The sequence below is a fragment of the Borostomias antarcticus genome (assembly GCF_949987555.1).
Source record: "Borostomias antarcticus genome assembly, chromosome: 14".
In the NCBI taxonomy this organism is placed as follows: Eukaryota; Metazoa; Chordata; class Actinopteri; order Stomiiformes; family Stomiidae; genus Borostomias; species Borostomias antarcticus.
In genome coordinates this window covers 17,373,990-17,388,508 of record NC_140247.1, presented here as the reverse complement: position 1 = coordinate 17,388,508, position 14,519 = coordinate 17,373,990, and the positions used below count along the sequence as shown (strand labels likewise).

Below are 14,519 nucleotides of genomic sequence, written 5' to 3'. Positions count from 1 at the left end.
CTTTCATGATAACAGCTATGGCTCCCCTCCTCCCCTCCCGCTCCTCTCTCTCTCTCTCTGTGAAGAGTGAAGAGGGTGGACAGAAAAATGGACCCCTAGTTTTGATGAAGACACCATGAGATGTGTTAATCCTGAAGCTGTTATGCTCTCTGCATGTTCTGCAGACCGAGCAGCACACAGCTTTGTCACTGATGAACATGACAACCACGTGGGACACGGAAGAACCTCTCAATGTTCCAGTCTCACACTGCGGCTCTCTGGCTAAAGGCTGCCCCCTGGTGGACATCTGGATGAATAGATAATTACTGAGACTTGTATTCTCAAACCAGGCCAGGCCAAGCCTGGCTTATGTGTGTTGGCTGGCTTGTTTCTGTGCGGGACTGGTAGGACGGTAATGTCTGATATATAAAGATGGGTCTTGTCACCTGAACACATCAGTTCCAAAGCTTCCAATGCTAATCCAGCACAATGAGAGCGGGATAGCCAGTAACCTCATGGGCTCACAACAACTACAAGCAGCTTCCATAACATTAAGGGTAGCGGTCAGTGGCTAAAGCAGTTACACTGATGATTCCTGTAATGTTAGCTATTTTGCTGCAATGGGTTCAACTTTTGTTTCTGGATAAAGGTCATGACTTGCTGTTTTGCACTTCCCTTTAGGTGGTGAATAAGTAGACCCAGGACACAGTGGGTTATTTGGACATCTACTAGGATCTTGATATTATATTGATATGAAGATATGAAAGTAAAGTATTTGCCCTTAGAAGTAAATTGTAATTAAAATGGTTCTTAGCTAAGTAACCTAAGTGTAGGCAGATTTGAAAGGTCAATTGTAATAATATAATGAATGAACAATTATAAACATAGTATTAGTACTAAGTCTTGATTGAAACTTTTCCTAAATGCTTTATTAAACATATGCACATTAAAACTAGCCATAAGTTGTTATTTTGCATGTGCTCTCAGGACATGTGGTTGTGACCATCTTTGTAAAGAGAGGCATGTAATGCACATGTATACAGTAGTAGAGTCAGTTGTCTATTGTATAGAAAAGGTGTTCACTTGCTCAAGTGTTGTCAGATAAACATGAAACTTCACTTACCTTAGCAAACAGGTCTATTTTAACAGATGCTGGGTTTTGAAGCCTCGGCGCTACCAATAAGTAACTTATTTAGACGCGTTCTGTCCGAGTTAAATTATTTTTCCTCGGTAGTCTTCTTCTGTGGTGGTGGCGGTGCTTTGAAGCTTCAACCCAGCATTTGTTAAAATAGACCCTTTTGCTTAGGTAAGTGAAGTTTCATGTTTATCTGACACTTGTAAATATGAGCGCCTCTCCTAACTAGGCCGACACCGATTAATTTTGACGGCAAAGTGAATGGACCAGCAATGGACTGTTGTCTGGCATGAGCGAGTGGAATGCGACAACGGGACTGAGAAGGGCTACATTTCAACCAGACATTCCAGTGAAACCAGGTAGTCAAAATAACTTACCTGATATAAAATGGGCACCGCAAACGCGGGCATTTTTGATGATGTCCTTAGTCCAGTCCGTACGCTTAATAATGGCGATTTCGTCTGTCTTCCTCTGCTGTTTCAAGAATGCGCATGCATACTTGTGCTGACTAGGCTGTAAAAGTGACTATAACAAATACGACCCACGCTCGTTACATAACTTCTATAACATCCAGTGACAAAATATGACATGGTACCTTGGCATGTCCACACCAAGGATTGAACTCACAACCTTAGGCAGCGTACTATCCACTCGGCCACCGCTGACCTGGGAAATCTGTGGAGTCTTTTTCTTTTGATGTTCTGGGACCACTGCCTCTTGTGGTAGCAACATAGACCTGCAGGTCAACAACGCCAACAGGGAAGGAGGAAGAGAGGAAGGGAGCGACAAAAAGGATTCCCTCTTCTTGGTGTGTCGGCTTACAGCCAACACACAAAAAGCATCCTTCCTTCTTGGAAAAATCACAAATCGACATATGAGCGGATTGGTAAAAGCAGGAGGATTGGCTTCCACATATCTAGACGTGGTGTAGATCATAAATGCCATGCGGAGGAGTGGACTATTAACAGTGGAGCTGGCAAACATGATTGAGCAGCATCTCAATCTGCATCTCAGGAGTTATATAAAATAATATGCACTTCGAATGTGGACCTACTGCATACTGAACACTAAAACCATGCGCAAGCAACACATCACACAAACACCACGTAAACAAACATCAAATTGGTTTACTTTTATTCAAAAGTTACTGTCTCCAGACAAGTAGAAATCAGAAACAGAGTGAGTGACAGGGGAGGGGAACAAACGATAACTTGGAGTGTGTGTGTGTGTGTGTGTGTGAGTGTGTGTGTGTGTGGTGAGGAGAAGAAAAAAAAACAAAACATAAATGGCGGGAAAAAAGGGAAACAAGTGAAAATAAAGCGTGAAGTTTTGTTTATATACATGATCCAATAATGAATTATACCAATGTAGTGGTAAGTAACAAACAATTAACAGTACGTTTCTCCAAAATATTTACTTACATAAAATAATTAGGTAAAACACACAGGCTCTCATCTACGTCACCATGACGCCCGTCCAACTCTACTAATGATCTGTCATGATAACCCTCTACCCTTTAAACATGGTGGACCCTCGGACACGGAAGACTGAGGAGAAGATGACCGTTCACATGCGTGTTTAAGGCTTAGGCATGGAATGATTACAAAGTAGATATAGACCTCAGTAGACAAAACGGTTCCGTTAAAACTTTTATGTACGACAAGTTGGTCAAATGGAGGCTTTGTCTAGCTGCCAGAGAGGTGGTGCAGCTGCGTGGTGCTCACCTAGTCGGGTCTGACTGGCTCTGTGTTCACCTAGTCGGGTCTGACTGGCTGTGTTCACCTAGTCGGGTCTGACTGGCTGTGTTCACCTAGTCGGGTCTGACTGGCTCGGTGTTCACCTAGTCGGGTCTGAGACTGGCTTTGTGTTCACCTAGTCGGGTCTGAGACTGGCTCTGTGTTCACCTAGTCTGGTCTGACTGGCTCTGTATCTGAACACAGTCTGAAATGAAAGTTCAATTTGAAGTGAGAGATTTGTTTTCCATGTTTCAAAACCTTAAAGCTGAATTTTCACAAATCAGTTTCATTGATTTTATCCAAACTAATTTACATGTAGGAAAAAAGGTAGAAACCCCAAGACGTTATTAAGACAAAGAAAAACCATAAAAATACAAATTTAAAAATCTTCCTTGACGCATGACTACACATGCTCTCTTTTTGAACAGTTTACTTACACATTTCTGAAACTTTTGACTTTTTAGGTTGAAAATTTGAAAACGAGATAAAACAAAAAAAAAAGCACAGTTATAAAATCAGCACCGATTCATATATAACTTTTATTTAAAATGTAGATACCTATTTCAACACTCTAATATGCTGGGTTTCTGGAGAGAGAACGGTGTCTGTGAATGCTGCTGCTCTCTGAGTCAACAGTGGCAATACCGGGGGCGGGGGGGGGGGGCTCCACTTGTTGCCAGGACACATGTTTCCAGGGAGACTGGGGATAAGAGGGTGGGGGGTAGTGGTCCAAATCTTTGGGTAAGCTCCAGGACTCACTGCTTGACAGTCGTGGCAGGGGGGGGGGGGGGGGCGTTTCCATGGACACACTGGGGTATCTTCACAGCACTAGAGAGGCCCTGGCTACTCAACATCTCTACCATCAGAACCAACAGTGGTTATCAGGACCAGCGCAACGGGTCCAACGACAGGGACGAAAAAAAATTAAAAACAAACAGAATAAAAAATAAAAATAAAGAGCTCGGTCCATCTCTACCACGGTACGGCAAGCTACTACAACCTGTTTATAAATTACTACATCACACCTGGTTACTAACTTCTACCACGGAAAGGGTTAGACAGAGAAAAAAAACAACAAAGGGTTTTCTTAAGTTAGACACATCAATCCATCCCCGTTTTGGAAAGAAACAAAAGAAATCTACAAATATGGATTTTCTCTACAGACAAAATGTCTGATGCCTTACGTTTGGAAGAGGCCTGTCACTCTACAAACTGAACAGGGAAAGCTTACCCAAGGATTATTATAATAAAAGTATATCGTTTTTTTTTTTTAATCAAGTCCTCTCTGAGTGTGGGTGTCCTTGGTCCACATGGAGAATCAACCAGACACACACGCTCTCTACAGAAAACAGCTCTGTCAAGCATCGCTCATTCTCTTTAAATACAAATCGCCTCTCCTCTTCTCGGTGCTTCAGACTGTCAGCTTAAAACATGGACACTCCAAGGACCTGGAAAGAGAAGGAAATGTTTCATTAAATTATAAGTTCACTTTCGTGGACTTATTTGGACCTATTCTCAGTCTGTCTTACATAAACCCGACACGTAGAGACCATCATTTCCCTGACTGCCTCAGTACTGAGCTACAGTACAAAGGTATGATAAAACATTTCCAAGACTGAAAGCACAGGGTGTAATCTTACCAGTCTCAGTAAGCTCATGTGTTATTGCAATTTATATTGCTTTATAAATGTTCTTAGCCGGTAGACAAACATACTCCTGGAGCTTGCTCGATCGCCTTGTTGAGAGGGGTCAGGGAAGAATTTTTACAGCTCACTTATCTGGACCCCGGGTGATTACTGTTTTTTTGCTTCCCTCTGGAATATGTAGAGTGGGTCGTATGCCCACCTCCCTTGTTCTCTGTAGAGCGCATTGTGTTGCCTCTGGGTATGAAATGCGCTATAGAAATAAAGCTTTGATTGATTGATTGATGTGTAATATCACAAATAAAATGTTTAAACAGTTTTATTTGGGACAGAACTATTTCACCGTTAACTTTCACTTCTAAAATAAGTTGTTGAGAGGTCGCTCGAAAAGCAGCTCATCACAATTAGCTCGCTCACTATTACTAGATAGAGAGCTACAGTATATTTGTAATTGTTTATAACAGACATGTCGAGTTCATGTAAGACAGACTGAGAATAAGCCCTAAAGTCTTATCCTCATATCATTCTATAAGTCATGTTTTGCAATAACCAAACTCAAGATCTAGAAATTAAAGGAGTAGTAAAGGGAAAAATCATGTTTAGCCCTGTTTTAAGGTTACTTATGATCATAACCCACAATGCAACTCTCTCTGAGCAGGTTTCTGTGGCGCTGGTGTAGAGAGTGAACGCTGTGGCTTACCGACTCGTCCATGATGGAGGCGTGGTCAAAGTAGTCTGGCTTCAGCTCTGATCTCTCACGCCGGTTCTTGGAGGGAGGCTGGTGGGGGGGGGGTAAATCAGATAAATCATGATGTCTGTTGATGACTTACAGTACGAACTGATTATTCTCTCCATCAACAATCCCTTCTACATGTTGTCATTAGTTCAAGTAGTGGGCGTCCAATCCTGGCCTGAGGGATTGTATTCAGAGTTCCACGCCTGATTGATGCTACAGTCAACAGGGAGTTTATTCAGATTCAGCTACACAGGCGGATCTCAAGGTGATATCCTAAAGGCCTGACTAGCATGGTGGAAGACAGCTCTCAACCAACAGTGAATATGCATATGAAGACGGTAACCGACCGCTACTGACCAACAGTGAATATGCATATGAAGTAGGGCTGCTCGATTATGGCAAAATTCATAATCACGATTATTTTGATTGATATTGAGATCACGATTATTTAACACGATTATTCATTGAATTTTTTTTTTAATAAAAAGTTTACATTTTCTTAACATATCAAATTATACATTGACTTTGATAACAATTAATTTATTAAATGTTGACAGTGGCTTTTCTTTTTAACAATGTTCTTTGGATTAGATACAGTACATTTCTCCCATGGGAGACAAAAACCTTGACCTTGATAAATAAATAAATAAAAGTGCCAAAACTGATAAATAAAGAAGCTTGAAAGCACCGCCACCACCACGGAAGAAGACTACCTCGGAAAAATAATTTCAATATGACAGAACGCGTCTAAATAAGTTATTTAATGGTAGCGCCGAGGCTTCAAAACCAAGCATTTGTTAAAATAGACCCTTTTGCTAAGGTAAGTGACGTTTCATGTTTATCTGACACTTGTAAATATGAGCGCCTCTCCTAAATAGGCCGACACCGATTTATTTTGACGGCAAAGTGAATGAAGCGGGAAAGGACTGTTGTCTGGCATGAGCGAGCGTAATGTGACAACGGGACTGAGAAGGGCTACTTTGAGGGGCAGCTACGACTGCGTAGCAAATTTTACACCGTGTCAACTTGGTCCAAATCTGTCTCCGCAAACCCATAGTGTTTCCACACCACTGACGTTGTTTTAGCTCTCTTGTCACCTCTCTTTCTGCTGCCATAATCTTATTCTTGTCGTGTTTTGTTCAAGAGGAGCATGCGTGCGCCTCGCTTGACAACTCCTCTCGCTCTGAACTAAAGTGTTTGTTTTGGGGCTTTGGGGGGTGGGGGAGGGGTCAAGCACCGTATAGCTCTGCAGTGTAGGGTGAACTTGATTTGTGCAAAATCGTTTTATGGCGATTATTTTGTTTTAATGATCGTTGACGGCCCAAATCTTAATCTAGATTAAAATCCGATTAATCGAGCAGCCGTAATATGAAGAGGGTAACCGACCTCTATTCCAACCAACAGTGAATATGCATATGAAGAGGGTAACCGACCGCTACTGACCAACAGTGAATATGCATATGAAGAGGGTAACCGACCGCTACTGACCAACAGTGGATATGCATATGAAGAGGGTAACCGACCGCTACTGACCACCAGTGAATATGCATATGAAGAGGGTAACCGACCGCTACTGACCAACAGTGAATATGCATATGAAGAGGGTAACCGACCTCTATTCCCAAGGTCCGCTATTCCCAAGATTGATTTGCATTCATCGGAATAGCGGCCCCCAAACCTTTTAGCAAAAGGTCCGCTATTCCGAAAATAAAAAGGGGTCCGCTATTCCTAAATCTAGACCGCTAACGGTCGGAGGGTGCGTTTCAAACTGCCGGTTGCAATGTTAACTAAATCGTCAGCACTACACAGTAGGCTATAACACACAACAACAACATTATGCCTATAATTGAAGAATAGATAGCCTGCTATTCTAAAGCCCAGTTCAGTCCAAAGATTCACAACAAGACTGCTTGCAATAGGCAATAATAATTCTAACCCTATTCTATTCTTGCTTATTGCATGTCATTATGCGCGTCACGCTTTTCCTTATAATGTTGACACTGCGCTCCTAGACGGGCAAGCACCTCGGGGCGGCCAAACCACAACGATATGCACATGAAAACCTGCTGGTTTGAACACACAACGAATATATATTTCTTATTTTCCTTAAAGGAATAACTCAATACTCAAAAGTTGTAGTAGACTATGGATTTCAAAATCAGCTGTTCGGAATAGCGACCTTTCGGAGCTTTTTCGGAATAGTGAACCTTCGGAATAAAGACATTTCGGAATAACGACTCCCCAGGGCTAGTTGAGTCTCACCAGGTCGATGTCCATGGTGTCAAAGTCCATGCCCTCGTTCAGGTCATCCATACGTCCCTCGGATGACATCATCACGTCCTCTACGATGGGCTCCTCGTCCTCCTCCATCAGCCCTGTACCTCGACGACTGAACCAAACACACACACGCAGTCTGTAATTATAACAGTATACAAAACAAGAGCACATTCTGATCTGCGTTATATTTGCTGGTGGAATGAGACATGATGGATGTCCAGAAATGCCTAATGGCATTTCTTACATTGACATGATCAATGATCAATGTTGTATGGTCGTATTAGTACTAGTGATCAATGTTGTATGGTCGTATTAGTACTAGTGATCAATGTTGTATGGTCGTATTAGTACTCGTGATCAATGTTGTATGGTCGTATTAGTACTAGTGATCAATGTTGTATGGTAGTACTAGTACTAGTGATCAATGTCATATGGTAGTACTAGTACTAGTGATCAATGTCATATGGTAGTACTAGTACTAGTGATCAATGTCATATGGTAGTACTAGTACTAGTGATCAATGTCATATGGTTGTATTAGTACTAGTGATCAGTCATATGGTGGTACTAGTGATCAGTCATATGGTAGTACTAGTAATCAGTCATATGGTAGTACTAGTGATCAGTCATATGGTGGTACTAGTGATCAGTCATAAGGTAGTACTAGTGATCAGTCATAATGGTACTATTGATCAGTCATATAATGGTACTATTGATCAGTCATATGGTAGCACTAGTGATCAGTCATAATGGTACTAGTGATCAGTCATATGGTAGTACTAGTGATCAGTCATATAATGGTACTAGTGATCAGTCATATGGTGGTACTAGTGATCAGTCATATGGTGGTACTAGTGATCAGTCATATGGTAGTACTAGTGATCAGTCATATAATGGTACTAGTGATCAGTCATATGGTGGTACTAGTGATCAGTCATATAATGGTACTAGTGATCAGTCATATAATGGTACTAGTGATCAGTCATATAATGGTACTAGTGATCAGTCATAATGGTACTAGTGATCAGTCATATGGTGGTACTAGTGATCAGTCATATAATGGTACTAGTAATCAGTCATATAATGGTACTAGTGATCAGTCATATAATGGTACTAGTGATCAGTCATATAATGGTACTAGTGATCAGTCATATGGTGGTACTAGTGATCAGTCATATGGTAGTACTAGTGATCAGTCATATAATGGTACTAGTTATCAGTCATATGGTGGTACTAGTGATCAGTCATCAGTGGTACTAGTGATCAGTCATATGGTAGTACTAGTACTAGTGATCAGTCATATAATGGTACTAGTGATCAGTCATATGGTAGTACTAGTGATCAGTCATATGGTGGTACTAGTGATCAGTCATCAGTGGTACTAGTGATCAGTCATATGGTAGTACTAGTACTAGTGATCAGTCATATAATGGTACTAGTGATCAGTCATATGGTAGTACTAGTGATCAGTCATATGGTAGTACTAGTGATCAGTCATATGGTAGTACTAGTGATCAGTCATATGGTAGTACTAGTACTAGTGATCAGTCATATAATGGTACTAGTGATCAGTCATATGGTGGTACTAGTGATCAGTCATATGGTGGTACTAGTGATCAGTCATATGTTAGTACTAGTACTAGTGATCAGTCATATGGTGGTACTAGTGATCAGTCATATGGTAGTACTAGTGATCAGTCATATGGTAGTACTAGTGATCAGTCATATGGTGGTACTAGTGATCAGTCATATGGTAGTACTAGTGATCAGTCATATGGTAGTACTAGTGATCAGTCATATAATGGTACTAGTGATCAGTCATATAATGGTACTAGTGATCAGTCATATAATGGTACTAGTGATCAGTCATATGGTAGTACTAGTGATCAGTCATATGGTGGTACTAGTGATCAGTCATCAGTGGTACTAGTGATCAGTCATATGGTAGTACTAGTACTAGTGATCAGTCATATGGTAGTACTAGTACTAGTGATCAGTCATATGGTAGTACTAGTACTAGTGATCAGTCATATGGTAGTACTAGTACTAGTGATCAGTCATATGGTGGTACTAGTACTAGTGATCAGTCATATGGTGGTACTAGTACTAGTGATCAGTCATATGGTAGTACTAGTACTAGTGATCAGTCATATGGTAGTGGCGGCGCTACGCCCGACAGCAGCCAGCCACTCTCCAATTCCTGGCGTTTCTTGTTAATCTGTTCGTTTGCAGTCCTTTGTTTTTGTTTGTCTCCCTTTGTACCTGGGTTGCGGCCCGGGCTGATGTAACAGTTGGTTGGGGGGCGCATTATAAATAAAAATAACATAACATGACAAAACATGGTGGTACTAGTGATCAGTCATATGGTGGTACTAGTGATCAGTCATATAATGGTACTAGTGATCAGTCATATAATGGTACTAGTGATCAGTCATATAATGGTACTAGTGATCAGTCATATGGTAGTACTAGTGATCAGTCATATGGTGGTACTAGTGATCTGTCATATAATGGTACTAGTGATCAGTCATATAATGGTACTAGTGATCAGTCATATAATGGTACTAGTGATCAGTCATATGGTGGTACTAGTGATCAGTCATCAGTGGTACTAGTGATCAGTCATATGGTAGTACTAGTACTAGTGATCAGTCATCAGTGGTACTAGTGATCAGTCATATGGTAGTACTAGTACTAGTGATCAGTCATATGGTGGTACTAGTGATCAGTCATATAATGGTACTAGTGATCAGTCATATGGTGGTACTAGTACTAGTGATCAGTCATATGGTAGTACTAGTGATCAGTCATATGGTGGTACTAGTGATCAGTCATATGGTAGTACTAGTGATCAGTCATATAATGGTACTAGTGATCAGTCATATGGTGGTACTAGTGATCAGTCATATGGTAGTACTAGTGATCAGTCATATGGTGGTACTAGTGATCAGTCATATGGTAGTACTAGTGATCAGTCATATAATGGTACTAGTGATCAGTCATATAATGGTACTAGTGATCAGTCATATAATGGTACTAGTGATCAGTCATATGGTGGTACTAGTGATCAGTCATATGGTGGTACTAGTGATCAGTCATATGGTGGTACTAGTGATCAGTCATATGGTAGTACTAGTGATCAGTCATATGGTGGTACTAGTTGCTGTTGATAGTGGGGTCTTACATGGCGTGCTGCAGGTTGGTCCTGAGCTTGGCGTAGTTCATGGCTCTCTCCTGCTGCTGCCTCACCTCCTCCTGCTGTCTCTGGGCTAGCATCCACGTCACCTGGGTACTACACACACACGCACACACACACGCGCACACACCACACGCATACACACACGCGCACATACACAGACACACAAGCACCCACACACACACACGTTAGGTATTCCACATATTCTTCAAGTTGTTACACTACCATGACCAAGCGAGGCAGCCATACTTGTAGTCCCGCAAGTTAATTTGGTCTATGAAAGGAGAAGGCGAGGCCTCCGTACTTGTAGTCCATGGGAGTCTGGTGGTGCTGGGGGGTCTGGGGGTGCGGGTGGGGGAGGGGCTGCTGCTGCTGGTCGTGGGGGAGCTGGTAGACGCCCATGTAGCTGTCCTCGCGCCCGCGCTTGGGCTCACGCATCACGGTGGAGGTGAGGTGCGGCGACGGCATCATCACCGGCGTCTGGATGTTCTGCTGCCACACCTCGCTACTGCTGCTACTGCTCTCCTCTGTCACACACACACACACACACCATTTACATTACACCTAAGCCTCAATATCAGCGGGTCTAGGGTTGTGTCAACCTATGTGACCCCGGGGCTTCCAACCCCCCATCCCCCGCTTAATCTAAATTAATCTCCTCGGTCATCAGGCGGGTGCTGATTGGCGCTCATCTGGGTTAATCCTGGCTCCACTGTTCCACATCAGGCCTGGCCCTGCAGTACAGCTCCAACCCACATGGCTGCTGGGAGAACTACGAGCTCAGGGTGGAAGATCTCCACCTATCGGGATAGGCAGGAAGTCCCTCACTGAAACCCATCCACAATACCAGAGCATCTGCGGTTAAGCTTTCCATCGTTATATATTGTATTGTCCCATGTTGTCCTGTGCATCTCTGTGTTGCTGTTTTATTCTGTATCTGATCCTTGTATCCTGTGTGTTCAGGGGTGAAAATTAACTTTTTGGCTCACGGTGAGTCACCTGCCAAGGGGACTGTAGATGAAAAAATCTACCGGCCAAGTATATATATTTTTCAGATAGCCTTCTGAAATCTAGTCGGCAATTGGAAATTTGACCTAGATTTGGCCGGTGGCAGGTGTTAATTTTCAGCCCTGTGTGTGTTCATATGTTCATATGTAGGTATGTATTTTATTTCTGACAGCACCTTTTGGCTAGGTCATCATTGAAAATGAGAACTGGTTCTTAACTGATTTTACCAAGTAAAATAAAGGTCAAATAAATAAAAATAAGAATACTGAGGACCGAAAATACTTGATATGTGAGCACTGAAGTTACCTGCTCTAGCAGGGAATCGCACGGCTACCGTTATTCGCCTGACGGTTTTTCTTTTTCAGTTGGGGAAAAGGAGACGCAGTACGCGGTCCCTGACAAACAAAGCTTGGTCGCTGGTCTCTCCCTACCTTCCGGAAGTTTCCTCTTGGCAGCGGAGACGGAGGAGGAGGAGCCTGCGGTGGAGGCGGCGGCGGCAGCGGCGGGCTTGGTCTTCTTGGAGCGCACCGAGGAGCCCCGGCTGGAGTAGCCGCTCATCACAGACATGGTGTCGTCATCGCCGCCCGCCTGCAGGGAGTTCCGGTAGGAGATGAGGGGCAGCCAGCAGTCCTCACGCTGCAGAGCCATCTGGAACGTCATGAAGCGCTCCAGGTACATGTGACTGGGGAGAGAGGAGAGGGGTTAACACACACGCGCACACGCGCACACACACACACACAGGTACATGTGACTGGGGAGAGAGGAGAGAGAGGAGAGGGGTTAACACACACGCACACACACACACACACAGGTACATGTGGCTGCAGGGAGAGGAGAGATGTTAACACACACACACACACACACACACACACACACACACACAGTTGAGCGAGGAGAGACTAGGGGACTCACACAGTCCTCTTGTCCTGTCTCATGAGTTTGGAGGAGAACTCGCTGAGGATGTCCAGGAAGGCCAGGTGGAGAGGGGGGTTCCCTTCTCCCTGGGGGCTTGGCTCCTTGAACGCAAACTCTATCCCATCCCTGAGAGACGGAGGAGGGAGGGAGGGAGGGAGAGGCAGGGAGAGAGAGAGAGAGAGAGGAGGGAGGGAGGGAGAGAGAGGAGGGAGGGAGAGAAGGTGGGAGAGAGGGAGGGAGGGAGGGAGAGAGAGAGAGGGAGAGAGGGAGGGAGAGAGAGGGAGGGAGAGAGGAGGGAGGGAGAGAAGGTGGGAGAGAGGGAGGGAGAGAAGGTGGGAGAGGGGGAGGGAGAGAGAGGGAGAGAAAGAGAGAGGAGGGAGGGACAGAAGGTGGGAGAGAGAGAGGGAGAGAGAATGCCATTATTTGCCATGCAATTAATAAAAGGAAATTGAAATCATGACTTTGAAATTACTCTTTGAAATGTATTTTGACCTATGGCTAAGCAAAAGGGATTGTGAGTGTAGCCTACAATAATTAGCGTACAATCAATTAGCATGTATTTGTGGGTTGTGCTACCCGTATCTCTTTTTGAGATGTGTTTTTGGGGCTTGGCGCCCCTGTGCCATGCCTGATACACATTCTCCCCCCCTTCTTCCAGTAAATTCATAGAAGGGGTCAGTGGTTAGGTGAGGGGTTTGTGTGTGCTGGCAGCATCGTGAATGGACCGATCCGGTGCGCGGCGGGAGGGGGGGGGGCGGAGCCTCACTTGTGCAGCATGGCGATGGCGTCCCGGGTCTTGACCTGGTCCAGGCCGAAGGTGAGCGAGAAACGCCGCGCCAGCTCCTTGATGCCGCAGAAGGATGAGGCCGAGCGGTCGAACCCGTGACCCAGCTCCGACAGCATCTCGTTAAACAGCTGGGGGGGGGGGTGGAGGAGTGGGGGGGGGGGAAATGTCCTTTACATGCCAAAGCCAGAAGTGCGTTTGGTCGCTTAAAATCATTCAGTGAAAATGTAGAGAAAGGCTTCAGGATTATATGTGGGATCCAATAAGGAAGGGAGTGTTGGCCCAAATGTGTGTGTCTGTGTGTGTGTGCGTTTGTGTGTGTGTTTGTGTGTGTGTGTATGTGTGTGTGTGTGTGTGTGTGTGCGTGTGTGTGCGTGTGTGTATGTGTGTGTTTGTGCGTGTGTGTGTGTGTGCGTATGTGTGTGTGTGTGTCTGACCTGCTGCAGACTGAGGATGAGAGTCTTAGCACACTGGATCTTGTGTGTGTGTGTGTGTGTGTGTGTCTGACCTGCTGCAGACTGAGGATGAGAGTCTTAGCACACTGGATCTTGTGTGTGTGTGTGTGTGTGTGCGTGTGTGTGTCTGACCTGCTGCAGACTGAGGATGAGAGTCTAAGCACACTGGATCTTGTGTGTGTGTGTGTGTGTGTGTCTGACCTGCTGCAGACTGAGGATGAGGGTCTAAGCACACTGGATCTTGTGTGTGTGTGTGTGTGTGTGTGTGTGTGTGTGTCTGACCTGCTGCAGACTGAGGATGAGGGTCTTAGCACACTGGATCTTGTCGATCTGCCTGGTCTTGCTCATGGTCTCCTTGATGATGTCACCATAGTCGTTATAGTACTACAGAGGGGGGGGGTGGAAGAGAGAGAGAGAGAGGGGGAGAGAGAGAGAGGGAGAGGGCGAGGGGGGGGGGAGAGAGGGGAGAGAGAGAGGGGGGGAGGAGAAAGAGAGGGGGGGGGAGAGAGAGGGCGAGGGGGACAGAGGGAGGGGGGGGGGGGGGGGAGAGAGAGAGAAGTGTACTGTAATAACAATACAACACTTGATAACAGGTGGTAAGGAGGCGGATCAAAACGCTATTTGAAATACGTTCGGTATGATTACACGTTCGGTGC

The 14,519-nt window shown here is 44.4% G+C and overlaps 1 protein-coding gene across 1 annotated transcript in view; it reads right to left on the bottom strand.

The window, feature by feature from the left end:
* Positions 1-2,409: 2,409 nt before the first annotated feature.
* Positions 2,410-14,519, bottom strand: part of stag2b (STAG2 cohesin complex component b) — a 39,793-nt gene continuing 27,683 nt past the window's right edge. Inside the window, 9 exon segments of the mRNA XM_084448287.1 lie at positions 2,410-4,298; positions 5,194-5,271; positions 7,492-7,618; positions 10,690-10,797; positions 11,006-11,228; positions 12,141-12,391; positions 12,622-12,750; positions 13,391-13,539; positions 14,146-14,247. Coding sequence (XP_084304413.1) covers positions 4,275-4,298; positions 5,194-5,271; positions 7,492-7,618; positions 10,690-10,797; positions 11,006-11,228; positions 12,141-12,391; positions 12,622-12,750; positions 13,391-13,539; positions 14,146-14,247 — 1,191 coding nt within the window. The 3' untranslated portion in view covers positions 2,410-4,274.